Raw genomic sequence first — 27895 nt, forward strand, 5'->3', positions numbered from 1 at the left:
CATGATTTCCACCTTCTTGGTTTGGAAGCCAAGAGAGAGAACGGTCACCCTGTCAGGGCAGGAGCTGCATAGTCCTTCAGCTCTGGATGAGGGGCAGAGGGAAGAAGGAAGACAGCAGAAGCAGGGGTGAAGCAGGGACAGAAGAGAAGCTAAGCTCTCCGTGGAGGGATTCAGCCTGCAATCAGCTATGTGGAACATCGCTTTCCTGTGGGGCAGCATCCTTCTCCTGCCTAGCACAGCTGGAACACCTGCAACGCTGTAAGAACCTCAGCTACTTTACATACATGCTCTGGTCTGTGGGGAATCCTGGGGGGTGGCGGTGTATGAGAAACAGGACAGGAGTCCTAAGACCAGGAATGTTTTTCCAGAACGGTGTAATTTCTCATATTCCTAAGGCTTCATCTGGTTCCCATGCACCCTCCTGACCACGCTACCCCTACTACTTGGCTCTCCCTTTAGTGCCTTTGATGTAGACCATGTGTTTCTGCAAGGACGCAGGCAGAGCAACTCTGCGAGCTTTCTGCATGTGATTAATTGTGACCTGCCAACATCTCACATCTCCTGCTGTGCGGCAGAATAAATTCCCTTTTGGGCTGTGCTTTTGTCCCTAGAGTGAGAGGTCACCACTGAAATCTTCAGCGGACAAAGCTGGGTGCCTTTACAAACCCAGCAAACATGAGCCCAAGGTATCTAATAGGGATGGTCTTTGTGAAGTGGTGTGTTTGCTCTGGCTTGGCTGGCTGCCTGCTCCCTCCATGCATTTCTCAGACCACTGGCACGGACAATTCCCAGCGCCACTTCTCTTCATATACTTTATCACGAATGCAGCTCTTGTTCCAGCAGGTACTGCTGTGATATACTGGCTTGTGAACATGCTCTTGCTTTTTGAAGGCCTTTGCTTTTGCAGCCATGGCATAAGTGCAAGCAGAAACATGGCTGCGCTCGAACAGTAGTTGTTACAGTGGGAAGTATGTCGCTAGGCTGTAGCTGGGTTTCCTCCTGCCATGTGTAGTGTGGCATGCACAAGTCTAGTTTAAAACTCTTTTCCAGCAGGGATACAGCCCCTTCCTCTAGGACATGTTCCATAGGCTGTCACAACTCCCGCTCAAATGATGCTTTTCTGCTACCGGCTTCACACTGTTATTTTCATAACAAAGCTTTGCTTTGTGGAAATTCTGCTTGCTTCAATAGGCTGCCTGCTGTCTGGCCTATATACCAATATTTTTGTAGATTCATGAGAAAGTAATGCAGCTTGGCTCTTGGGATTCTTGAATGATAGCCTCAGAAATGCTGTCTTGTACTTTTATAGCTCAGAAGGCAAGGGTAAAGGATGAATTGTCAAAGGGGTGTAAGGCAATTTCTAGAGTAAAGGATCACTAGGAGGAAGGTAGGTACAGGAGCTTCAAGCAGTGAGTCTTTAGTGCTCAACCCATTCTTTGGCCCTGTGGCAGGGGCAGGTGCCATGAGTCAGCTTAAGCAGGAAAATGTCATTAGCACCTGTCACCAGATCCCCTTACATTAGCAGCAGACAAGCTAGTCAAGGCAGCTTGGCAGCACTTTTGTGAAACCACTCAAGGCTCCTGGCCAGCAGGACCTTGACTCCCTCTTGCCAGCGTGCTGAGCTCCAGCAAAGACCTGCCAGCAGGTCATGTCCCTGCCTCCTGCTGTTCTGATCTTTCCAGGCCCTGCCCTCCTCCTTCTGCTGCTGCCAAATATGCTGCTGGCTGAACCTGCCCAGAAGCAGTAAGCAGGAGTCAGCGATAAGGGTTTTCAGACCTGCTGGCATGTTGGCTTTTCTGTGTCCTAGTTGCTGCAGTGCAGTGTAAGATGAAAAAGAACGAAACAATAGGAATAGCTGCTTGCTGTTATCCATGGGCGCAGCTATGAGAGTAGCCACAGAAGTGTGAGATTTGGCATAAGACAGCACGGAGGACAGGAGTGTTGTGAGCTGAAGAGAAGGTGCTCATGAGACTGTGTCTGGGACACGATGCTGGGACTCTGGGTCCCATAGACATTGCATTTGTTCTGAGCCCAGAGGCAGCTGGTAGGACAGAAAGACACCAAGCAAACTGAAGGTGACAGGTAGTGTGGTTCAAGGCTGAAGTCTCAGGAAACCTGCAATGTAGCCAAGCTCTGCTGCTGGTCCCATGCTGGGTGTCATGGGGAGGTCTCTTCACCTTATTTTGACTTCCAGTTTTGGAAGCAGTGACTGTATAATTTTACATGTGCATGCAGTGTGTAGTGCAGAGTCAGTGTTAAGGGCTGCACTAGCTATAGATGAGAAGAACGTTGTGATCTTGCCCCACTGACAACATGAAAGTGAAGAGACCAGAAGTCTTATTAGGAAGTACCGAAATCCTACAGTCAAAACCTGTCCTCTTAGAAAATCCATTTTACCTGACTTTTTTTTTTTTTTCCTTTTCTTTCTTTTTTAATAGAAATTATGCTGTGGCGATACCATCTCAGCTCTACTACCCCTTCTCAGAGACAGTGTGCCTTCAGCTCAGCAGAAAGCAAGCAGTCCCAATCCATGTGACAGTAACCTTGCAAAGTAGAGCTGGGAATGAGACTCTGATCACTCAGTCCATCTCTCAGCTCACCTTCTTTCATTGCACAAGCTTCCAGGTGAGGAAAAAAAAAAGGGTTTTTTCAGTATTTTTTTTTGAGTAGGGTGGATAGTGCGTGAGTTCTGCTCTTGCTGGGGAGAAGGACAAAGAATTGTGTCTTCCCATGGGGACGTCTTATTAGGGCACTGAATCTTCTGCTTCAGCCTGTATAGATCTGCCAGTGCCCTTCCTGCTGTGTAGCCCCACTGACATTTTACTCTTCTAGAAAACATTCTTAAAACTACTGTGAGGTCTTTCAGGGCAAGAAGAACTGGAGCAATATAAAAACAGTACCATAATCATTCCAGAAGCCTGGGATCCATGAATGTGAACCATCCTGAATGATGGTTGCAACTATATCTGCAGGTCCCTCCTCCTGCTGGAAAACCCAGTGAAGTGGCTTTTATTGTTATCACGGTCCTGGAACCCAACTCAGAGTTTCAGAAGAAACAGAAAGTCCTAATCAAGCATACAGACAAGAAGACTTTTATCCAGACAGACAAGCCAGTGTACAAACCTGGACAGATCGGTATGGACAGAATGCCATGTCTTGTGAGAGAAAGAGCAGTTCTCAGGCCACAAAATATGGGGTAGCCTCTGGTACTTGGAGCAGGGCCTTCTCTGCAAGGGAGATGGGTCACAGGCTTCATCTCCCTTCTAGGCTTTGAGGGATTTGGGGATACCTCTCTCCTACGTAGGCATGGCACATGCTTTCTCCAGTACTAGCAGTACTCAGACAGCATGCCAGTGTGAACACAGCTTATGTGTTTTAGCTGATGTGTGAGAAAAGGTTCAGATACCACTGTATTGTATTCGTGATTGCTCCAGCCAAAGCCATAATAGTTGGTCAGTGCCCTAAATCCCTCCGTCTCCCCCAGACTTCCTCAGATGAGGATCATGGTCCCGCAGACCCCATCACTGCCCTAGCACAGCTCAGATCACCAGCTGTTTGCCCTGTGCTTCTCCACCGTTTCTGCTAGCATGACCTTCACTGCAAGCAAGACTGAGTGCCCCGCTGCAGGTCCAATGTCCAGAAAAATGCTGTTTCTCACCAGCACATCCAGCCTTCCCAGAAACTCCACACCGCCTCTCCTACCACTTGTTTTCTAGCAGGAGGCCAGCTCATAGCAAGGCTTTGACCGTAGGCCCAGGGGCGGATGGCTTTGGCTGCTGCCCTCACCCTCTCAGTGAAGCATGTGGGCACATCTTTCTTAGCCACCCATTTTTATTATTATTAACAAACTTGATTTCATTTCAGCCAGTCCTGTTTTTCTTTTGCTCTACAGTCAAGTTGCGAATCGTAACCTTGGATCAGGCCTTTATTGCCAGCAATGAAACGGTAAGTCAAGAGAGAAGAAACCTTAAAAAGCTGAAAATGCTATGGGCTGCCTCCATGCCGTCTGGATCAGTGCTTGGCCCAGCTGGGTGATCCATCTGCAGACAGCCAGTCTCAGCATTGCTGGTGGTGCTTAAAAATAGCGTTGGGCTGCTTGTGGTGTTGGGTCACGGGCAGTCCCTGGGAAATGCTTAGGGAAGACTCATGGATGGTTGGGGGAATAAAAAATTCCAGGGAAGTGGATGATAACGTCCCTGCAATCATCCCACCAGTAACTGTCACTTCCTCCCCACAGCACGGCCTGGTGGAACTGAAGGTAAAGCACCTACTTTATTGAAAGTGGTGACCTCCACTCATCTTGGGGAAGACACAGGTTTGGAGATTATGGTGGGGAAATATGGATGCAGAAAGCCAGTTACCTCAGAATGAATGGGAACTGTCCTTCACTTCTTGCCCTTTCTTCCTTTGGTACCCACACAAGTTTGGCAGTGCAATGTCATAATACCAATCATACAGGGCCAGTAAAAAACTTCCTAGACTTCTAGTCCCTCTAGCCTGTGAAATGGAGATTTCTGAAAATCCTGAATTTTCTTTAAAGAGACTTTTATATTTAACGTGCAGAAAACAATAATTTGACCAGTTAGTGTTGTGGCTACGCAGCTAGAGAAACTTCCTAAAGCAGCTTTCAGGATATTTTTCTCAGAATTTGTTAGGTTAGATTCAATATTGGAGGTAAAATATGGACTGCAATCACCTGAGCTGAGGAAAGATGCCTGAAAGTGGTGCGGAGTCTGTAATAACCCACATAGAGGTCACAGTTCCAACTAGTAAGTGGCAGTACTGCATGCCATACCTACCAAGCAATCGATTGATAAACATACAGTTTCTGAGACACCTATACAATGCTTTATGCCAGTTTATACAAACGTAACACCCTGATCCAGTTTCACTCTTCCAAACAACACTTCCCACTCATTCCATATGTTTATAAAGCACCCATCAACTGATCGCTGAATCCTTGCTGGCTGGGCAGTGTGACCGTAGCCAGACTTGTGCACCTTGCCCTCCCAAGAACCAGCAGTGTGAGAACACTGTCAGTCAGTTCATGACTGACAGTCAACAAAGCCTCTAAATGCCCTTACACCCCAGGTCTTTACATCCTCCTTTCTCTCTGGGCCTCGTGGTCCCCTGCATGAAGTCCTGGACTCATTTCCCCAGACTTTCCTGGGGATTCAAGATATCAGGCTCCCCCATAATCACTCCCAGGTAGCTCATGCCTTAGGCAGCATGTGCTGTCAGCATTGACCCTCTCCACTGTGACCTGGGGGCTATGCCAGCTCAGATCACCCCAGGGGTCTCTATGAGGGACCATCTCTATCCCTTAGTGAGGCAGGCAGGCAATAAACCAGATGGTGGTGCCACCAGAGAGCAATAATATGCTAGATTGGCTTTGTCAATGACACAGGGAGAAAAGCCCTGTCCTCTTCACGCTCAGACTTACCTAAGCCCTGTAGCTGTGTCAAGACCAGGACTCTCAGGACAAAAGGATGATTGCTCAGACCATGCTGTGGTAGCTTGGGCAGCCTGCAAAAGAGTTTCTTTTTGCACTGGCAAATAACTACTCTCTACTACTGCCTCTGCAGGACCCCAGAGGGAACCGAATTGCACAGTGGCTGAACGTTACACCTGTGGGAGGCATTGTGGATCTGTCCTTCCCTCTGGCTGCAGAAGCACCAGTTGGAGAGTACGTCATCAAAATGCCTGACCGTACACATGCCTTCAGGGTAGAGGAGTATGGTAAGAGTCTCAGGGAGCTGAAGGCAGCAGAGAAAGGTGTATTGCCTCCAGCCCCCCTCTCTCACACAGAGTTGAACGGGCCATGCAGCTGTGAACAGCTGTGCTAGTTGTGCTAGCACCTGAGATGTCCAGCTGCCTGCCAGTAGGCGTAATCGCTGACTTTCACTCAGGCCCACTGGCTTTCTCCTCCCCCATGTCCTGAGGCTGGACAGAGGCACTGTCCCACAACTGTGCCCTGGGGAGGAGACTAAGGCTGTCTATTCCCACCACAGTCTCCTGGCTGGGCTCTGGTGCATTACTGCAAGGCCCTGTGCTGGTGGTCAGGGAATGAAAGGAGGGATTTCTTTTCTGTGAAAAAACATTTGGGGAGGATTGGAACAAATGAACTCTCTGTTCTCAATGAATTATATTCCTTTTGCTTACACACAGTGATGCCCAAGTTCAGTGTCTCCATCCAGATGCCTCAGGTGGTCACTATCTTGGAGGAGAACTTCCGTCTCCACGTCTGTGGCATGTGAGCTGACTTATCATGGTGGAAGGTGCATTCTTACTGGTTTGGAAACTGCACTGCTGCCTGTAACTGAACTCAAACTGGTCTCTGCCAACCCTACCCTCACCCCAAATTCTGGTACTCTGGTATCCTTTGCTAAGGAATTCTCCTGGACTCTCACCTTTCTCGATATTCTCTTGCCCTACTTCTTTCTCTGTTTGGAAATGTGGTAGTGAAGCCCCTCAGTGGGGCATGTGCCCTACAGTACGGTACCTCTGCTGCATTGATTAGTGCCAGTGTGGAAGGAATAATGACTCAACTTGTGGTCACCACAATGACCCCTAGCACTGCCTGGTGGGACTAGCGTTGATTCGGACAGAACTGACCCACCACAGCCTTCTGTCTCAATCTGATGAAGTAATTTTAACTTCCTGGTCTCTGCTGAGCTCATGAACAGTGAAGATACTGCAGGCTGCTAGATTGCATAGCTGCAAACCACAGGCTAAAGCTGATATTATTCACACATCAGCCAGTGTTTCTCTATGTGTATGTAAGTCATCTCTGTCATATTTGCCAGGTACACCTATGGGAAACCAGTCCAAGGTAGTGTGAAGGCTGTGGTGTGCCGTAAACATCTCCACTATAGTCGGAAGTCTTCCAAAGCCAAGCACAGTATTTGTAAGGATTACACTGGCGAGGTAAGCACATGGGACACCCATTCCTCTTGCAAAAAACAGGAACAGGGGCAAAGAGAGGGAAGAATACTGAAGGAAGAAGTGGGACAGGCATCAGTTATTGAAGCAGCATACTCTTTGCTTGGGGTTGAATGACTGATATGTCCTTAAATCCCCAGTGTAGCAGTCTTAGCCCCTGTCACTGATTTCTCTGACTGCACTTAGATGCACTCAAAGGCAGAAGGATCTGTAGGCAAGTTAGCTATTGCAGATTTGCCTACAAAACAGATATTGCAACATGGCAATAAAAGATACAAACACTGTCCACATTAATTCACTTCCACTGGATGCTTTTTAGCACCGCCTTTTAGTCTGATGTAAACACTTATGTATTGTTTCCCAGAAACAGCTGTTTTGGAGATACAGAAATTGCCTCTAGCATCTAAGCAAGCAATTGTAGTTCAGCACAGACTTTACTTTTTCATCTCTAGGGTTGAATGAATGTATCTCTATTTGTTTATATATTTTTAATATATATATATTTAAGCACATATCTTAAAGGTAAATTCTTACCTAGCAGAAGAAATCATGTTGTTAGGGAGAAATGTCAATTCATGTTTGCTGCTGGCGCATGGGTGAATGTGTAAAGATGAGACACATGTGAAACAGCATCTCCTATTAGGGACTGCTTCACAGAAAGTTAGTACATTTCATGCCAGTATGAGAGTTGCTCCTTTAACTCAAGTGTCTTAGTCACATACTTTTAGACTTCAGGGCCTTGGGTTTGATCTGCACTGCAGAAGAGATTAGTGGGTTCATGATTGGTTAACAGATACAATTTCACATCCCCAGACAAACGAGGATGGCTGCTTTGCCACTGAGGTGAATATTAAGAATTACCACCAGAAGCGTGGTGACAGCTATGATTTCAACCTGGAAGCTGTGGCTTTTCTGAAAGAAAGTGGAACAGGTAGCAAAAACTGATTCTACACTTCATGGAAAATCTTTTATTTTACACATGCTTGTCTTTGGGGTTTTGAGTTTTCATCTGCAAGAATCCTTGTGGATCCTTGTGTCTTCCCATCAAATCACTGGAGCTTTCTGCACTGGCTCCCATGGGGTCAAATGTTCAGAGGGTTGTGTCTTCCCTGGGAGCACAATGACAGCATGGATGTTCTCGCGTACCATATAGGACATGTGAGTTCTCCCAGTTGCAGGACGAGCTTCACTGGTATGCTTGCTCCTCCACAAGCTGTTGCAGCCAGTCAAGTTTGACAGTCACCTTGATTTGGCAAAGATGGGCAACAGCTGTTTTTTCTCATCTTCTAGACACAGTAGAAATGTGCACAGAGGTGAGCCAGGTTCTTCTGTTCTTAAACCATACTTTAGGAAAGTCCATTGGAATGGGGAGACACTCAGAGCAACCAGTGATAACCAAGGTACTGACTGCGTACTGTCAATAGCTCCTCATCAGATTTATCACCACATCCCAGATAGGGAGATGAGGCTACTTGTCCAGGGCTACTGTTGAATATCCCATCCTGTAAGGCTTCCTCTCTTACAGAATTTTACAAACCCTTCCTTACAAGAAAAAGGTTTGCAGCCCTTTGCTGAAAGCAGTGACACACATTCACTTAGTAAAAAACCGCAGTGATTTCAGACGGGCGCATGACAAGACAGCAGACTGTAAACTAATGTGGTGAAGGCAAGGAAGAATGTTGCCTTCTAGTGACTCTGCTGTGAGAATGACAGGAGAATGGAAGTGGACAATTATGAGTAGGACTATCTTAAAGTCGGAAAGAGCATTTGATAACTGTCAGAGACCTCCTGGTAGACTGCTGTCATTCTAGCAGGTCAGAATGTAGGAAGCACTATTGCCATGTGTGTGTTGTGTTAAATGACTCCTGAAATTACATGGAGAACCTGCAATCCCCTATGAATGACAGTCAATGGACTATCAATGAGTTGATGGACCTCAGTGCAGCCAATCTTGCCACCTTTGCTCAGATGCACGATACTCACCTACGTGCACCTCCTGTCTTTCCTAGGGGTGGAGTTCAACACCACTGAAAACTGCAAGGTCACTTTTGATATCACAACTCTCCAGTTCTGGGGGACAAGCTACTACTATCAGCAAGGAGCTCCCTACTATGGCAATGTAAGTAAACAGGGCAGAAACATGGAAAGCCCAGCAGCTGGGCCTAAGGGAATGGTGGGCACAGAAGTACTGAGGGGTCCCCTTGCTATGAGCTGCCCAAGGCTGCTAGCACAGTCCTCTGTCCCAGTCTCTCCTTTGACATCTTTACCAAGAGGTAATCCAAAAGTGTGACCATAGGTTAGGCACATGGCTTTGCCAGATGAGATGGCTGCTGCATCAGTTGGGGGTGGGGTGGGGTTGGAGGAGTTAGAGTTTACGCTGAGAGTCCCTTTGCAGGAAGGGGAGCTGGGATTCCTACCAGAAGGTAGATTTTCGATCCTGAGGCCTCTAATTCTCTGACTGTTCTCTGCACCGTTACAGCTGGAACTCAAAAGTGCCAATGGGACACACCTGAAGAACAAGGAGGTGATTCTTACAGTGTCCTATGGCAGCAGGAAGCAGACCAAGAGCTACTTCACGGATGATGCTGGGATGGCCTCTTTCACTTTAGAGACATCAGCATGGGACAACAGCAGCAAAGTTCTACTACAGGTTAAGCCAAATAATGACATTGGATTTGGCTAGAGCCAAGCAATACATCCCTTAGACCTATAGTTTATGTCATTGTCTCAGTATAGCCAGGGAGATGGAGGCACGGACCAGTGAAATGACAGATTTGGGCAAAAGGAACAACCTATAGCACAGTCAGCATTCTGGCCGCTAGTACCATGCAGAGTCCCTGAGCAGTCAGGAGACATGGTGAGAGCTGGGGCAACGGACAGAGGCCCCATGAGCTTGTGACTGAGGTCTGCCTACATAGCACCTCTGTCTGAGGTGGAAATGGCTTTGTGGGGCTGGAGAGGGACAGAGAGTGAAGGAAGAACTCCCACATGGTATGGAACAAGAAGACAGGAAAGAAGCTAGGGAAGAAGCATCTGAAAATACATGTGGAGAAGAAAACAACAGTGACAAAACAAAAGTGACCAGTTTGCATTATGTTTCCTCATAGCATAAGAGTTAGGAGAAACCTGTGATCGAAAAGGCAGAAAACTTAGGATAGAAAGAAGGAAGGCTAGTAAGGAAGCAGTTGCTGCAAGGCAGTCTGGAACAGAGAAGGTAACCAGGATGTAAGAAGCTAAATAAGGACACCACCAACAGGGAATTGGCAGAGAAAAGTTTGTATTGCTTTCCCATGAGGCTCTCTTTTGTGGTTGTAGTGGTAAGTTCTAATACATGTCCTATCTAAATTTCAAAGTCAAGGCACTTTGAGGCAAACCCTGTCTCTTTGTCAGAGTGCATAGAGTATCTTAGATGATGGACCTTGCTGGAAGTCCACAAGAGGGTAATATCATAGTCTGCGTGCAGATAGGTCACAGGTCAAAGATGAGCAAGGCCATTGTGATCTTCAGTTGTCCCCTGCCACCTCTATCCTATGAATGAGGGAAAGTGCTAAAAGAAATACAGTGTGCAGGTAGAACAACACTGCACAGTGAAATACATTGTCGGGGCAGATCCACACTGATACTTTCCCCCATGTACCAGACAGAATCAAAGCGTTCAGTAGTGTGATCCAGCGACTAATAAGCCACTGTACACAGTCTAACAGTCCGGCTTGCTTGCAGGGTAGCAGCAGCATTGCAGAAGTTCGGGCTCCAGCCCAAGCCCTAGTACTATACAGCTTCCTGCCTCCTGTTTAGGTGCTAGTTATCCCAGAGTGCTGGAGTGGGCAATGCCAGGCTCCACAGAAAGGTGCTGGCTGAGCTTGGCTTAACTGGAAATAGACACCTTACCCTGGGAGAGTTCAGAGCCCACTGTCCGGTTGAGTCTTGGTTTTGGTGGGGGGAGAGCTGTAAGAAATCTTCAGACACTGAGCCACCTTTTCTGTGCCACAGGCAAAGACCCAGCCGGAGGACTTAAGAGGTCAAAATGTGAGGGTGTCTTACGGCACTGCATCCCTCGTACTGAGGGCCTTCTACTCTTCCAGCCACAGCTCTGTGAGGATCCAGCCAGGCCAGGCAACATTGCCCTGTGGGGACATGCAGCAGGTCACTGTGCACTATCGCATCCTAGCCACCGAGCTGGGGGATGGGGCTGCCAGAGCAGACTTCTACCACCTGGTGAGTGCAGGGCAGCGCAGGCAACAAGGTCAGCTTTGCCACGGGTCCGTGTCAGCACAGGGCTCTTTGCTGGCCCAGAGACATGGAGCAGAGACACTATCAACCCTTTGCTCTGTTCACTACCCTTTAGGTTTTGGCCAGAGGATCCCTTGTGCATCATGGCCAGACAACAGTACTTCTTGACCCACCATTAGGTAAGAGCATCTAAATACCAGGAACAGATTAAGGACCCAACAGGAAAGCCCTTCCAGCTTAAATGGGGAAGGAGAAAAAAAAGAGATCTGAGACCAAGAGGAAACAACAGAGCTGGCACCAAAAAACAGGAAATGGCACATACGCTCCCTCTCGTCTGTCTTTTAATTTCCCTAATTTAATTTTTTTTCTGGTCAAATTATGAAATTGTCAGACTTTATCTGCCAAGCAGGAATTACCAGAGACATCTAAGAAAACTCACAGAATCCTTTTGCTGGACTCAGGTGGAAAGTAATTTCTCTTCCAATTGCTCAGTGTTGCCAGGATCACTCGTGATGTAAGGTCATCGCTACAAAATGGCACTAACCTACATCCTGGTCTAGCTGTGGCCTCCCCAGAAGCAAGATAGAGTAATTTTTATCCAAGTAACTGTACAGAAGTATTATAGAGGATGAACGTGTTGTTGCTGTAAACCTTGGAGACAGACATCCTTGCCTCTTCCTACACCTTTTCTATTTGTCCTTCTTCCTTCAGGTCAATATCGTGGGACTTTCAATGTCGTTCTGCCCATTGACCTCATTTCACCCATGGCTACCCTCTTTGTTTACACTGCCTTCCCTGAGGGACGAGTGGCAGCTGACACCTTCAGTCTCAAAATCTCCAAGTGCTTCAGGAACCATGTAAGTAGTGCACAAAATGTAAGCGGACAGGTAGGCTGGAGGGTAGCTAATTAACTGCAGATTGGCCATAGATATCCAGCAGAATCCAGAAGCCACAGTCTCCCCTTTCCTTCCTCTGTCAATGTCTTCAGTCCTTTTTTCTTCTGTTGTTTCAGGTGAAGCTTGGCTTCTCAGACACAGTGGCTCTCCCAGGATCAGCTGTCCGACTCCACCTGCAAGCTGCACCAGGTTCCCTATGTAGCGTCCGTGCTGTAGACCAGAGCATCCTTCTCCTGAGGCCAGAGGCTGAGCTATCCAGGGACAGTGTGAGTCACTTTAGTGCTGAGCCTTGCTAATATTGGAGCGATGCCTTTTGAGTATTGGGTTGCAGTCACCAGTTAATAAGGCACAGCGGGTATACGAGCAAGTACTTGAATGGGGACAGGATATGGCTTACAAGAAAAAAAATGAAGGCTGACATCAAACACCTGCCAAATTATCCAGTCTCTATGGAGGAATCTAATAGAATAACCCACTGGCATCCCTGAGTATACCCCCAAAGTCACATCTTTGCTAAACTTAGAGTGCTTTGCCACAGTGGCAACCAGATGGCAAGAGAATTCCATCTCCCGAACCAATTAATGACAATACACTGAGAAAAAGAGTTATGTTAAAAAAAAAAAAAAAAAAAAGACCCAATGTGTGATAGGCTCCGTGTCTTTGTTCCAGCTCACATTAACCAGACAGTCCTTCCATTCACAGACTGGACTGTAAGTGGTGCCTTGGCAGTGGAAGGGTCCCATTTCTCCTCTAGACCTGAGATGCATTGTGTCTAAGGACCCTTGAATTGCCTCTTAGCATTGTCTTGGTGGATCCAGGATGTGCCTTCAGTCAGACAAGAAGCTATCTAATGACTTACTGGGAAGGTGTTCCCACTGTATGCATTGAGCTCACAGGTACAATCTATGAGCTAGAAGTGGCCACAGCTATGCGGCCATACCCTGGAGGGATTCATGTTCCTCTGTGGTGCTGTGAATGTAAAATTTGTGGACGCTTTCCATGTAGCTCAAGAAGCTTTGGGGCTGGGCTTTCGTGGCAGGCAGGATCTGAGCTCTGCGTCTGCAGTCACAGAAAATCTCTGGATAGAAATGAAGAACTTTCTGCCTCTCACACTGACCTGTGCTGGTGTTGTTCTCTGTCTACAGGTGCACAACATGTTCAGCTATTCTCAGGAGCACTCCAGCACCCTCACAGACCCTTACAGTGACTACTGTACTACCTACCAGAGCCCAGGAGTCACCAGTTCCCCTCAGAGCACCCTTCCACCAGGAACAATGTCACCACTTATGTACAACAGATACTCTTATGCGGTGTCCCAACCAGATATTTATGAACTTCTGAAGGTAAATCTAATTTCCAGAAAACCTGAAATGTCAGAGGTGGGCCCTTTTGTACCCCAGGTCCACACTGGGTAGCTTCACAGATTGTCTTTCCTGTAAACACTGGCAACTTCAGGTTCTGAATCCATCAGGCTTCTGAACTAAGAGGTCTCTGGCCCTCCATGCTCCCAGCTTGGTAAATTCCCATTGATTGGGCAGATCCCTAGAAGTCAGCTCCCCATTTATGCCAAGCTTGAGACCCTCAGACTTTCTATGAGTTGGAAGGAAAGGGGAGCATCAACCTGAGTCACAGAAAGTTGGAGGTTGAAAAAGCAAAGCACTTGAGAGAGAAGGGGGACTGGGGAAAGGAGGGAAAGAATAGTAGAAAGAAATAGCAGGTGAAAGAGGAGAACAAGTCTTTTAGGGTGGGCAGCAAACTGTGATGTCAAAACGATGACTTTGTGGGCATGCACATGTGAGTGGTCACCCCCGCAATGCTGCCTGGAGAGAGCTTCCTTTGGTGTGAGGATCCATTAGCAGGATTTGGGAGCAGGGCAGATCTGCATTCTCTCCCTGTATAAATTTGCAGGTCAGGCTGTGGTGCAACAGAACAGGGTGGCTGATACGCTGGGAGGCAAGGGCAGAGACAGACCCTCAGACACACCACCGCCTCCACTGAAATCTACCTTCTTTTCTTCCCCTTCTTTCCTCCAGAATTCAGGTCTAACATTTTTAACCAACCTTCAAATCAAGTCCCCAATTGAGTGCCGCACCCAGACCACTTTCTACTACGACTACATGTGTACATCTCGATTTATCCTGTTTCTTTGGAAATTACGGGTAACATACAGGTTGCACAAGGGCAGCTGAACGTGCAGTGTGCTGAGGAACTGGGGATGGCTTCCAGAGATGAGTGGGAGGTTGCACAGGAGATGTACACCACAGGAAAAGGGGAAGGGTCCTGAAATACATGTGTGTCCAGTACACTGGAGGGGCAGAGGGGTGGCTGCATAGGAAGAACCTGCTTGGAAGCTTCTGCTGGCAGGCAGGAAGATAACATGGTCAAGGGGGGAAAGGAAGCAGCTGTCCCAGGAGGGAACATCTGTTTGTAAGACTAGGAAAGGTCTTGCTGGAAACCAGAGAACGAGGCAAGACTGGCACTGGGCAGAATCTAGGTCCTTCTTCAGGGGCTGAGGGCAAAAGTGTGAGCAGGTAGAGCTCCTCAAGGGGGAGCACACGTAATGAAGTCCAGATGGTCTCCTGGGCTGTCTTATGGAAGACAAGTAGGTTGAGAGCATCTTGGAGAGGACAAGGAGGATTGGTGTGGAAGTGGGAGGGATGGAGAGCTGAACTTTTCCTAGCTAAACTCTACCCCGATTTCACAGTTGCTCTGCTTTTGAATGAATGTTTGTATTCCTAGTAGCTTACAGCGAGCTGGCAGACTTGGATAACTTGGACAACTTAGACCCAGAACCAGATGGTGCTGTTGTGCGTGCTGAATCAGAGCACGTTGAGTTGGGTAGCGAGGCACGGGCAGTCCGTACCTGGTTTCCAGAGACATTCATCTGGACTCTGGTTCCCATCAAGTGAGTAATTATGGGCTGTGGCCCCATATGGATCCAGACCTCCTACGCAGAGAGGGAATAGGCAGGAACAGAGCCAGGGCATTAATGGCTTCTGCGCCAACAAAGAAAAGAGAGGTGTGAAGAAGTGTATAAGGACAACAGAGGTTTGGTTCAGTTCCTGGCTCTGCTTGAGATTTTCCAAATGATCCTGGGGAACATAAAATCACAGACTCTATAGGATGGAAAAGACCTCCAAAGGTCTGTAGCTCAACATCCTGCACAAGTCAGCTCCAGTTAGATCAGGTTGTAGTCAAGTTCTCTGTACCTCCAAGGACGGAAATTCCACAGATTATCTGGGCACCTGTTCCAGTGTTTGACCATCTTCATGGTACTTTTTTTTTATCCCAAGTCAGAATTTCTCATGCTCCAACTTGCATCTGTTACCTTTCATCCTATCAATATGCACCTCAGAAGAGACTGGTTTCATTGTCTCTACACCCTCCCAATAGTTAGTTTTAGAAAGCTGAAAGATCTCTTCCTATCTTTTCCCTCTTGTGTGAGAATCCTAGTTCTTTCAGCCATCCCTTGTATATCAAATGCCCCAGCCCTCTGACCATCTTGGTAGCCCTCCAATGGATGCATTCAAGTATGTCAGTGTCTTTCTTATACTGAAAAGCAAAAATGGGACACAGTACTCCAGATGTGGTCCCAATTCAGGGGGCAAAAAAACTTTTCTCAACCCAGTGACTGCAGTTGCCTTAATACAGTCCAGAAGTCGATGGCCTTCATTGCTGTAAGGGCACATAAGATGTCTCATGCTCAGTTTTTTATCTACTAGGAACCACACCTCTTTTTCTGCCAAAGTTGCTTACTAGCCAGTCGCTGCCTAGCCTGTACTGTTGCATGGTATTATTCCATCCCAGATACAGAATTCACCCATGTCAAGCCCATTTTTTCAGCTTGTCATGGTTCCTCTCAATAGCAGCCTTTCCCTCCGGCATATCAGGAACCCCTCCCCAGTAGGATATAGTCTGCTAATACATGACAAGATTCATCTGCTAATCTTGCTGAAGATGTCCCCTCTCTTATTATCCAGGTTGTTAATAAAGCCATTAAGCAGAATTAATATCATTAAGTATCAGTGGCTGAGGGATGCCACAGGTAAACAGACACCAGTTGGACCTTGTGTCACCAACAATCATCCTTTGCCTGCAATGGTCCAGCAAATTTTCTGTTCACCTTATCATCTATTTGTCCAGTCCACACTAATGTGGCTACAAGGATACTATGGAAGACTGTGTCGAAGGCCTCGCTAAAGTCAGGTTATGCAGTATCTACTGTTCTCCCCTTATTCATACATCTCAGCTTTCTTAATTCTCCCATGTGTCAATGTTCTTAATCCGTAAAATAGGATCTCTGCCTCGCCATCTCATATGGCTGGATTAGGCCCATTTCAGGGCAGGTACCATATTCCATTTTGTGTATGCAGATCTGTAAGTGACACTTTTAACGATGACTGCCAAGCTGTGGTTGGGATTTTGGGTGATAGTGTGGTGAAGTGTCACGTGGTACTCCCTGGCACAGGCTGGGTGTATAATATGGACCTCTGGGAGCCCTGCGTGCCCACACAAAACAAGAATTTGAGGTGGAGCACTGTCTAGAAGCAAATTTTTGTTTGTATTTGCCTTTCTGTCCTTCCTTGCCTACCTATTTGCTATCTTTCCCATACCTCTGTGTTACTTCCTTGAAATACTCACACCTTCACATGCACTTCCAGTTCATAGTACTTCTCCATTTGTCTTCCCAAGAGAAATCTTTACAGGGATAGGGGCAACCCCTTCCACCCTGTTTTCTCCTCAGTGATTCAGGGGCTGCTGAGCTAGCTGTCACAGTACCCGACAGTATCACAGACTGGAGAGCCATGACCTTCTGCACTTCAGAGAGCCATGGGTTGGGAATCTCAGACACCACAAGCCTGCAGAGCTTCAAGCCCTTCTTTGTGGAGCCTACCTTGCCCTACTCTGTCTTCAGGGGAGAGTCATTTCCCCTGAAAGTCAAAGTCTTCAGCTACCTGAAGCAGTGCATGGTGGTGAGTGGCTCCCTCCAGGATGTTTTTTGGGCAGGGGGATGTGTGGTAACGGTACTTCACTGATAGAGACCCAGACAAGGGGTTGCCTCCTCAGGTACTGGGCAAAAGACTTCAGGAAGCTCCTCACAAACCCCATGCAGAGCCATCTCTGTCAAGCTTAACCCCCAACCCCTGATAAGTTCAGCCCTGCAGGACTGCAATGTCCGTGGGCTGTTGGTGTCCCATAGATATTGCGACAGGGCTATCACCATACTCAAACTGGGCTTGACTGGTATTTGGATCAAGGAGCTAAAAGGGAAAACACAGCAGCAACTCTGTAACCCAAACTCTCTTTTGTTTCACCTCTAGCTCCAGCTTAGCCTAATGGACTCCAGGGATTATGAATTTGTGCATGCAAATGTCAGGTTCACTACGTGTCTGTGTCCCGATTCAGCAAAAACATTTTTCTGGGACGTGAAGGCTACAAAATTAGGTAAGAGGACAAGGGAGGGGCAGGAGTGGGAGGCACTGGCAGAGCTGCTTGAGGAAACCAGGGTTGGACTGGAAGTGAGAGTGGCCTATTATGTGAAGCATGAGTGAGCAGCCTTAGGCTGAGCAAATTAAAACATAGGTATGGATGTGCCAAACAGCCTCTCGATGTTTTGTTCTTTAGGGAAGGTGAATTTCACTGTCACTGCTGAGGCGATGGATCAGGAAGATGTTTGCACTGAGAGTACAGCTGTTGTGCCAGAGTCTGGAGGGAAGGACACAGTGGTTAAACACCTGCTGGTGAAGGTCAGAGTATGCTTCAGGGTCCTGGGAAGGCTGGAAACAGCTCAGGGTCGAAACAGCCCAGTGGGTGTCTCTGGCAAGGGAGAACCAGCAGGGCAGACAGGCGTGTTTCCCGGGGAGGTTGGTCAAGGAGTGATTCTAAGAGTAGGCTGCACTGGGGGCATGTAGTAGCTCAGAAACCTGCTTCCCAGTGAAAATTCTCTGTCAGCACACATATCCCCACCCTCTCTGTGCGGTGCTTTGCATGGCCCATGAGGATGCAAAAGGTGGTTGCAGGAAGGTGGGGTGCTGCGCAACTGCTGTCTCGTTTTACTGCTCTCCCTTCTGAGCTGACCAGCCTTTTCCCCACCAGGCAGAGGGGCTGCTGGAGGAAAAGACCCACACCTCAGTCCTGTGCCCTAAAGGTAGGTGCAGGTACCCCAGAGACAGGGACTGTCTTACCACTGGGACTGTACATGCACACAGGGCAAGGAGACCAAGCAGAAGCAGTGTGGTGTGTGAACAACTCTAGGACTATCTGGAGGTGAGGGGCATGTCAGGGATTTTGGAGCTTTTATGGGAAGGCAAAGCCATTCAGCTCTACCCAGTACTACCAGTTCCTGGCAGCACCAAACCACTGCCTCACTCATCAGTGAGTGGCCTGATCTCCGGGTCAGGCTCTCTTTTGAATGCTGATTTCACCACCTGATGAGGTGATCCCAGCCTGATTTACACCATCTCCTGGGAATGCCTGTGGCTCTGCCATCTCCCTCCTGCCTGTTGTTGTTCTGATGCTTCTGCCATTTGCAGGAACTTCCACTTCAGAGACAATCACTTTCGCTATGCCAGAGAATGTGGTCCTTGGGTCGGAGAGAGCCCACATCTCTTTCTTAGGTGAGATTTAAGGGGCTCTTGGAAAGTAAGATTTTTTTTCCCTGCAGGAGTCTTTCCTTCTGATGCCACCATGTCTGCTTTAGCAAACGGAGTAACAAAAGGGAATGTGTACAGGGAAGTGTGCTACTGGGCCTTTACATCTTCCAGAGAAACATCCCATCTCTCTTACACAAGTGACACTGGGCCAGGTGGATGTATAATTTCACCCAACCAGGGGAAAGATGGGCAAGTACCATATCACTGTTCCTACAGGGCTCTGCAGATATTAGTCACCCTAGTGTGAGCAGAGGTGAACTGAGGCCAGTCTTAGCAGGTTATCTGGAGAATCAGTGAGACCAGAAATTTTTTGCATGCAAGAATACGTAAAGCTTCCAAAGCTGTTGTTCTGTACTACAGGTGACATTCTGGGGACAGCACTGGACAATATAGATGAGCTCCTCCAGATGTCCAGTGGCTGTGGTGAGCAGAACATGGTTCATTTTGCCCCCAATGTCTTTATCACACGATACCTTGAAGAAACAGGACAACTGACTCCAGAAATCAAACAGAAGGCAATTGGTTATCTGGAAAGCGGTGAGTGGATTTCTGCTCATGTTAGATTTTCAAGCTGGTGATGTCCACTACAGTAGTTGTACAGTGGTGATCTCATCAGAGGCTTGGTGCTGAACAGGATTTGTGCAGCATCACTTGCCTGACACCATGGGAATTACAGCAGTGTACATCAGGCTGCTGTGTCTCAGCTGAACAAGAACTACACAGCACCCCTCTGAAAGCCCTTTGCTAAACTCCTTAGAGGCAATGTTCTCTGTAATGACCAGCAGGAGTGGCAGGGCAGGTTGACACCTTGAGAACAGGACAGACACAGAGCATTTTCACTACCCCCAGCCTCTTCCCACAGGATATCAGCGTCAGCTCCTGTACAAGCACGCAGATGGCTCATACAGTGCCTTTGGGGAAGGAAGTGAGCCAGGGAACACATGGTAAGCAGCGATGTCCAGACACAGTTGAGGAACAACAGCTTGACCTGGTCAGGCACAAGCTGGCTTGGATTTTGGTCTGGGGAAACTGAGGGAGGCTGGAGGTGTGGTGTTTCGAACAGAAACTGCTCCTGAGACTTTCTGGAAGAGAACCATGCCAATAAGCTGACTTGAGGTACCCCTGTTTGATTGTTTGTGCTTGGGAACCCCAAGTGAGACTGACTCTGAAAACTTAGCTGCAAAGACACCTTCTTCCCAGGTTTTCCAGAGTGCTTTGTGCCCAAACAGGATTGGGAAAGGAGCTGAGTGAGCTCACTAAATATCAGCCCTCTTGGCTTTAAATTGCTCAGGTGCACTGCGTTGGAATTGACAGAGATCTGGGGGAAGCAAAGAACCGTCAGTGATTTTTTTCTCTCTTGATGCAAATAGATCTGAGCTTGAGCTTCAAGACCATCCTCACGTGCATGGCTTCCAATTCTCCATGTATACTGAGGCTCTGGCCTACTGGTATTTCCCCAGGGATGACATAATGGAAGACACAGAGATTTCTGTGCCCTACTGGAGATGGGCATCTGTGACTGGTTCAATTAAATTTTCTTCTCCCTTCCTTGGCTCTAGGCTTACTGCCCTTGTCCTCAAGACCTTCAGCCAAGCCCAGGACTTCATCCACATAGATGAGCAGAATTTAAAGGATGCTGCCAGTGCTCTGATTAACAGTCAGACTCCATCTGGCTGCTTCAAGAGTGTGGGGAAGCTCTTCAACAATGGGCTGATGGTATGACATGTGCTGGCTGTTCATTAGGTACCTCATTTACCCCACTACATAATGCTCCTTCATATTCTGGGTGCCAAGAACAAATCCTACTGCAGGCGGAAGGCTCTGATGTGCTCAGGGTCACCCTTGGGTGACACTCGGGTTTGTGCTTAGTCATGGTGGCACTTTTTCAAGTTATGAATGATGGAGGTTTGCATTTGATTAGTAAGCTCATGGGAACTGTGCCCTGCCCTAGCACCCTCTCAAAAGCTAACACATGCTTAAAAAAAAACAAAAAAACAACAACTCTGTGCTATTGTCTTGATAAATTGAGCTGCCGTTTCTTCCTTCAGTCTGGGTTTCCCCCTGTACAGAGAAAGTCAGAAATGGAGTGAATGGAGATTGATGGCAGCCACTCATGGGAGATTCACCTTGCCAGGGATGTGCCCTGTACACTCAGAAGCACAGCACTTGTGCATGTATGGACACGCAGAGAATACTAGCAAAGTGGAGCCAGCAGCAGTTTGGTAGACAGGACAGATAATCCTCTAAGAGAATGGTACCTTTCACTTCCCCTTGCAAAAGATACCTTTTCTTTTGCTCCTCCATACCCTTGCCACTGTCCTGGCCCTCCATTGAGGTGCCAGCTTGCAGAGGGGTTGTGGGAACAGCACTTTCCCCGGCACTGAAATCTGCTGCTGAAAATCTTTTGCAGGGTAGGGGAAAGGGGGATGTGTTCAGCAGAGGGAGGGAATCAGCTGCCCAGAGGGGCTTGGGGCGCCATGGCTGAGAAGGATCCGCAAGAGTAGATACCAGTCCTGGCGCTTCCTTAGCAGAAAGAATAGGACCAGCAGTTTTGCCTGTGCTGGCTTCTGCTCAGGGAGCAGAAGGCACTGGAAAACTTCTCCCTCTCCTTTCTCACAGCAGCCCTCCTCTTCTCTGTTTTGTGGTGGCTACAGGGTGCAGTGGAGGAAGGACTGGGGCTGAGCTCTGCAATCATCACAGCTCTCATACACTCCGGGATGCCACGCTCCGTGAGTATCGGCAGCAGGGATGGGCTGTGTGCGCAGCCCCTCAGCAGGCAGTGCACTGGTGCTCTGCCTTTCTCCATATGTTACCAGTTTGCTCCCATGTATCCTGTCCCTGTTTCCACCCCACTCTGCACACACCAAGGCTGCATTCCCCACCCTATCCACCCTGCCAGCAACCGGTGTGCTTTTAATTGTATCCTAGGACCCAGTTGTGTGGAAAGCTCTGAAATGTATAAAGGACCTGGTCAATGCTGATACTGACAGTTCCAACCTCTATGGTCTGGCACTAGCTGCAAACGCCTTTGCAGTAGCAGGTGACAAGGCCCTCGTGCAGAAAATCCTCAAAAGATTGGATAAGGCAGCCACAGTATCAGGTACCAAAGACTGTGGGGCAGAATTGTGTGGACAACTCAGGGCTGCACAACCAAAGGAATGCAGGGAGGGAGAGGGGGGCACTGGCAGCGCTCTGTGGGGACCCCAAGGCTTGGATAGCCTCTGCTCACCGAGCTGTCATGGGCTATATCTATACTGTGAGACCGACATTCTCTGTGGATGATCTCATAGTCCTGGCTCACCCAGTCATCCAAACCAGGGCAGCTTCACGGATATTGTAGAGCTCCTTCCCAACTTGCAAGGCTAGGCTTTTACTGGGAATAGCAAGGTGTGGGGGGCAAATAGGGAGATATGCACCTATATCTTGACCCAATGTACATGTTCACTCAGTATCTAGGCGCAGGGGCTGAGTGGGGCTCCAAGGTCATTAGTTACAGCTACACGCTCCAGAATTGTTCCCACTCCATCTCTAGATGACCAAATATTCTGGAGTCAACGGTCCAAACAGGAAGAAGACTCCCTGTACTGGTATCGAGCTCCATCTGTTGATGTGGAATTGACATCTAGTATCCTCATGGCTCACCTTTCAAAATCAAGTTTGTCTTCAGATGACATCAGAAAGGCATCCCAGATTGTGTCTTGGCTCATCAAGCAGCAAAACCCTTACGGAGGCTTTGCTTCGACCCAGGTAATCCCCTTGAGCCATCATCAGCAAAGAACCTGCCGTCAGCTATCATTTGTGAAAGTAATGGGCTCTAACACAGCCCATAGTTTTTTTAAAAAAGAAAAAAAAATAAAAAAGGAAAAAAGAAAGAAAAAAAGATGTAGGGATTTACAGCTCCTGGAAGTTGGGATCAGGTGAATATTTGTATTCCTCTGAGCTAATCCCATGCCAAAAGCTCAACCCTTATTGAGCTGTAGCTGCAGTACGAGGGAGGCTAAGGACTGGGCATGCACAGGACACAGGTATCCTGTTTTGCCCAATGTGTGTCTCTTCCCTCAGGACACGGTGGTTGCTCTGGAAGCCCTAGCCCTCTATGCAACCAAGACCTTCAGCAAGGATGGCCCTGATCTTCAGGCTTCTCTCTCCTCTGAGGATTTCAACCAAAACATCCGAGTAGACAACACCAATCGCCTCCTGCTGCAAACAGTGCAGCTGCCAGCCATTCCCCGAGATTACACCGTGCGTGTGCAGGGCCATGGGTGCCTCTTCCTGCAGGTAAGGGCAGCCAGGGAGGAAAGGTCTGTCTGGGGAAAAGCCTTGAAAGCCAGGGGAACCTCTCACCTTGCTATTAAGCCAACACTGAAAACAGACTGCTGCAGTGACTTGGTAGGAGTAGCTGGGATCCACAGGAAGGGAATAGCAATTCCCCAAATTAAACCTGGATTATCTCCATCCCATCAGAGCTGCATCTCTGCTCCAAGAAGTCCAGTGAACACCACCAGGAACAGTGCACCAGCAGAACCTCCACTTCTGCCACATAGTTTTCTCTTACACCAAACAGCAGCCAACACTAGACAAGAAAACTCTCCAGAAAAAAAAAAAAAAAATGAAATTCTCTGTCAACTAGTTTCTTTCTGTTCTGGCAGGCCATTCTGCGGTACAACCTCCCTCCCCCAAGAAGCGATGTCGCCTTTGCTGTATCTGTGCAGACAGAGTGCACCGCACCCAGCGCCACCCAGTTCCCTGTCACCATTCATGCTCGGTAGGAGACACTCAGCTGCCCCTTGCCTCCCCTCTGCTCAGAGGCTTCTGGCACCACACAAGTCTCTTGATGGCCAGGATTCCCCTTCACTCATGGGGTCCAAAGTGCTAAGATGTCCCCATTCATTTAACTGTGCTCTCCTCAGCTGGGTGAAATGTACAATACCCCAAAGAGATGGCTCAGGCTCTAGTCCTATCTTGTTATCATGCCAGTCACCCAAACTTCTCCCAAGGTCTGTGGGTCTCACCCCCTTCTAGGATTAGGCCTCAAAACACTAGTGATGTGAAGGTTCTGTGGGACTGACTGCTGACACTTTCTAAGTCTTCCCTCCTCTGCTCCTGGTTGACTGTCACACCAGCCTCCTCTGCTATACCCCTACCTGACTTGGGACAGAACTGCCAAGAGAGCAGACGGAGGATGTGATATTCCTTGCCATGCCTAGAGAAGGTAACTCCAGAAGCCTTCCAAAGAATTTATTCTCCCTGGCTCATCACAATTAAAAGAGAGATCAGGGGAAGCACAAAGATTTATTACAGTACAGGAACAGGTATGCTTACAGGGAAAACAGTGGAAGGAAAGGCAGATTCCTCCACCTGAGTACCAAAGCTGGGCTGGAGTATCTGCAAATCATGGCTCAGAAAGTAACATTAGTGCTGTCCCCTGGGTTCCTGCTGCAGCTACACAGGGAACCGTGTGTCCACCAACATGGTCCTGATCCAAGTGGAGCTGCTGTCTGGATACAGCCCCGTGGCAGGTTCACTGGAAGAGGTGAGACCATGAGTTTGTGTCCAGCTGGGATGGGAATAGTGATGGATGTCCACCATGCAGGGCTGTATGCAGAACTGTGATCATTCCTGTGGGCAGAGAAACACAGTTCTTTTCTTGCTGAGAAATCTTTATACCCAAAGTCTCTTCTAGACCGCACCTTGCCTTCCCCTACCCCAAGGGCTTTTGGCTATGCAAACATTTCGCCCATGCTCTCACAAGGACAAATATCCCTGAATGTTTCTGCTTTCTGTTAGAGTCTTCCTGACATTTTTTCGCCCTATTTTCAGCTAAAGAAAATGCCTTTAGTGAAGAAAGTTGAAAGTGAAGCTGACCGAGTCATTCTCTACCTGGAGGAAGTGAGTACAATTTAGGCTATTTAGTCATTAAAAGGACTACGGACAGGCAGATAGCTTTTAGCTTACTCTGGCATCTTGGTTCCATTAGTATTTTAAGTATCCAGAGCTGCTGTTCCTGCATACCAGCCACATTTGCTGACCTGGAGAAGCGTTGTGTCAGCCTGCAGTAGTTCAGCTGTAGAGCCTGTATACAGGGCCCCTTAATGTGAGTAAAATGAGGCTGACTGATGTTAAGCCTACAGCTGCTGGCACTGCTCAGAGAGTGTTGAAAGTCCATGTACAGTGTCTGATCAGGACTGGGGAGTAGTAGCAGGATCCATCTAGTAAATTCAAGCAAGCCTGAATTCTTAGAAAGTCCTTAAGCAGCCTGAATGTAGTAGGGAGCATCTAAGAGTTCTCATAGAGTTTGCCAAGATCACTCAAAATTAAACCAGGTGGTTGCGTGAGCATCAGTGCTCACTCCACAGCCTCATTAACCAACAGATTAACAACCACTCCGGCCTTTCGCTAGTTACATGTATACCTAAACAGCACCAGAAACAAGACCTGACAAGAATTTTAAAACTGCAGAATTTCCATGGAGCACTTTACACGTCTGTGATTCTTCATCCCCAGTTGCCAATAAGCTGAGCTAAGCTTGCCTCACAGTAAGCAGGTTCGTGTCATGTGGATGCATTAGACTTGCAGAGATGCTGCTTTCGTTACATCTACAGCACAGAGCAGAAAGGCAGCACAGAAAAAAATTTCAGCTCAGGCTGCCAGGTAGCACAAAGTGGAACTAAATCAACAGCAGGTCGTGCAACTGCTACCATTGAGCAGATGTTCATCCACACCTTGCATTTGTCTGCTTAATGATGAGGGTTGTATGAGCCTGGAGAATAAAAGCTGACGTAATGGGACTGCGTATAAGAAAGCCACTGAGGCAAGATTCATGAAGGCACTCAGAGCAGAGCTAGACGGGAATGTGGGATCAGTTGGGAATACTAGTGCTACATTTAGATATCTGATGCACATTGACTCTGTAGGTTTGATGTCTCTCATAAGCTGAGTAAAATTCAGTGACCAGAAATGGATGATGACCACCACAGAATGTGAATTAAAAGGTATTTCTGAGATGTACTGGAAAGCAGAACAGACCTGTTATGGTGATGAGGTCTCTATGGAGCCTGAGTGAGAGCAGGAGGAAGGGATTGTCTTACAGGACTTCAGTTCTGGCTTTAATCCTTGCATCTCTTGGTCTTAGCTGACTAGACAACCTCACACCTACACTTTGCTGGTGCAGCAGGACATGCAAGTGAAGGATCGTAAGCCAGCTAATATCAAGGTCTACGATTACTACATGCCAGGTGAGTTCAGATGCTGTACTGCAGAAACCACCCAAATGTACCACTGGAAATAAATTTTCTGAACTTGTCAAGTCTAAGACCACACCATCCCTGACATGTTTATCTAACTGTCCCTTAGAAGTTCTCTAGTGATAGACCTACCATCCTGGGTTTCAAAATGGTAGATCCTTCTTTCTCTGGTCCCAGAACTTGCAAGCTTGAAGTAGGCATGCAGATCCACTTAGGGTTTAACTCTCCCAGCCAAGAGGGGAGCAAGGAGCTCGGAGCTGTGCTTTTGTACACACATTTTGTGGGAGGCAGAAAAGGCAGAGGGACCATAGTGAGGGAATGGCTTAGAAGAATGACACTAAAACCAGCTTGTCCTCTATTCTCTGGGGTCTCTAGTGGGAGGAAAAGCCAGAAAGGTGTCAGGGATTGCTATAGCTTTAGAAAGTGAGCAATCCATAATTGTAATGGAGCTGTTTGGGACTTACAGCTTCAAAAGATGGCAGGCCCCATGACTTGGGTGAATCTGGACTAGCTGCACACGGAGGGTTTGACGCAGAACAGTGATTTCGTGTGTCTTAGCAGAGGGGAGTCATGGCTTGTAAGCTGAGGGAATGCCTGTCCTAGAAACAGAGGCACAATGTTGGATTGCTTTAGTGAGTTTTTGGCAAGTGTATCTTACCAACACTTTTTTTCTTGTCTTCCAGAAGAAACTACCGTGATGAGCTACAGTGCTCCATGCGAGTGAGGTGAGGGCCCAACACCTCTTTTGTCATCACAGGCATGGTCCTGAAGAATATGGAGAGGGTGGAAGATGCAGGCAAGGGCCCTTGGTCAAGAAACTTGCCAGACTGCAGGTTCAGGTTAGGAAGTAATTAGCAATGCTAAGTAACAGTGAGTTCTCATAGGCCACTAGTTAAATTGAGGGAAAGGGATAACTGAAGCGGAAAGTTTGAGGTGCCTAGCTCATGACAGTCAGAGGTATGTTACAGAAAATGAGGGCTGCCTGTCCTGAGTCCTACCACCAGTCCTGGCACTTTGCATCAAATACACTTTCCTCAAGTCAACTAGCACTTTCCCTGCAGTTCCACAGCCCTCCAGCCCCGTACACACAACATGCCATGTTCACCTTTACTGCAGGCCTGACTGCGTTTCAGTACCAAGCGCCATTCCCAGCCTCAGCCTGGCTTCTGATCCATACTAGGGAACGGGCACCTACCCGTCCTCTTCCCAGGCTGGGCAAAGGCAAATCTTGAGGCTGACCAGTGCCTGCTCCTGTTCCAAACTTTGCTTGCATCTGGATGCTTCCTTGCCCACAGCCACAAGATGAAGAAAACACCTGCTTCACAAATCGCCTGTGGGAGGCACACAGCCCTGCCCTGGGATGCCTGCCACAAGCCCCACACTCTTAGTGGAGATTCTGCCATAGGCTTTGTATGGGTAGAGTCAGCAAGAGCCCCATCCTTGATGGCCTGGCAGTCCCAGGAGGTGCAAAATCCACCCTGATTCCCAGTGGTTAGTTTTAATACTTCAGGAACATGGGGATTTTTTTGTCCTTTGGTGTCTTCGCAGGAACAGGGACAGATCCATCTTCTGCAGTCTCTGTCCTTCAGTCCTTTGTCAACCCCGCCAACAGACACGTGGAGATGAGAAGCAAAGAGAAAATACTTGAAATTCCCTGCTGAGCAGTTAGTTTCTGAAAGGCTCAGACTGTGCCTGGCATCTTATTAAAAGTCAGGAGACTAGAACTGTCTGATTGAGTCATTTTTCAGGTTTACTGTTTTTCTCCCAAACCAGGAAATTTGCATTTGAGAGCACCTGGAAGAAATAACTTCTTCACCTCTGCTCTGTGTGTGTGTGTACATGTACATGTGCAAAATTCTGCCCCTCCAGTAGCAGGCTGGCACAGGAGGAGATAGAGCATGCAGCAAGGTAGAGCTGGTACCTGTGGGAG

At 48.0% G+C, this 27895-nt stretch overlaps 1 protein-coding gene across 5 annotated transcripts; it reads left to right on the top strand.

The window, feature by feature from the left end:
• On the top strand, nucleotides 1–27689 carry LOC101914619 (alpha-2-macroglobulin-like protein 1). Of its 5 annotated transcripts, none has more exons than XM_027782462.2 (36): nucleotides 4–258; nucleotides 2439–2625; nucleotides 2973–3135; nucleotides 3893–3945; nucleotides 4238–4258; nucleotides 5586–5739; nucleotides 6169–6253; nucleotides 6807–6927; nucleotides 7756–7873; nucleotides 8952–9061; nucleotides 9422–9592; nucleotides 10933–11157; nucleotides 11288–11351; nucleotides 11884–12029; nucleotides 12185–12334; nucleotides 13214–13411; nucleotides 14102–14189; nucleotides 14808–14973; nucleotides 16813–17041; nucleotides 17390–17513; nucleotides 17694–17815; nucleotides 18165–18216; nucleotides 18602–18685; nucleotides 19082–19258; nucleotides 19584–19665; nucleotides 20281–20437; nucleotides 21376–21450; nucleotides 21650–21821; nucleotides 22254–22468; nucleotides 22784–22999; nucleotides 23371–23486; nucleotides 24164–24254; nucleotides 24542–24610; nucleotides 25854–25956; nucleotides 26649–26690; nucleotides 27514–27689. In XM_027782462.2, the coding sequence occupies exons 1-35, from the start codon at nucleotides 188–190 to the stop codon at nucleotides 26687–26689; spliced, it is 4416 nt and encodes a 1471-aa protein (XP_027638263.2). In that variant the 5' UTR covers nucleotides 4–187; the 3' UTR covers nucleotide 26690; nucleotides 27514–27689. The 5 variants fall into 5 exon arrangements, 4 of the variants coding, with proteins under 4 accessions (XP_027638266.2, XP_027638263.2, XP_013152280.2 ...); XM_013296826.3 differs by having other exon boundaries at nucleotides 14811–14973; XR_003553163.2 differs by lacking the exons at nucleotides 24164–24254; nucleotides 26649–26690; nucleotides 27514–27689 and having other exon boundaries at nucleotides 3–258.
• Nucleotides 27690–27895: the final 206 nt, after the last annotated feature.

The sequence above is a fragment of the Falco peregrinus genome, chromosome 6, assembly GCF_023634155.1.
Source record: "Falco peregrinus isolate bFalPer1 chromosome 6, bFalPer1.pri, whole genome shotgun sequence".
NCBI lineage: Eukaryota > Metazoa > Chordata > Aves > Falconiformes > Falconidae > Falco > Falco peregrinus.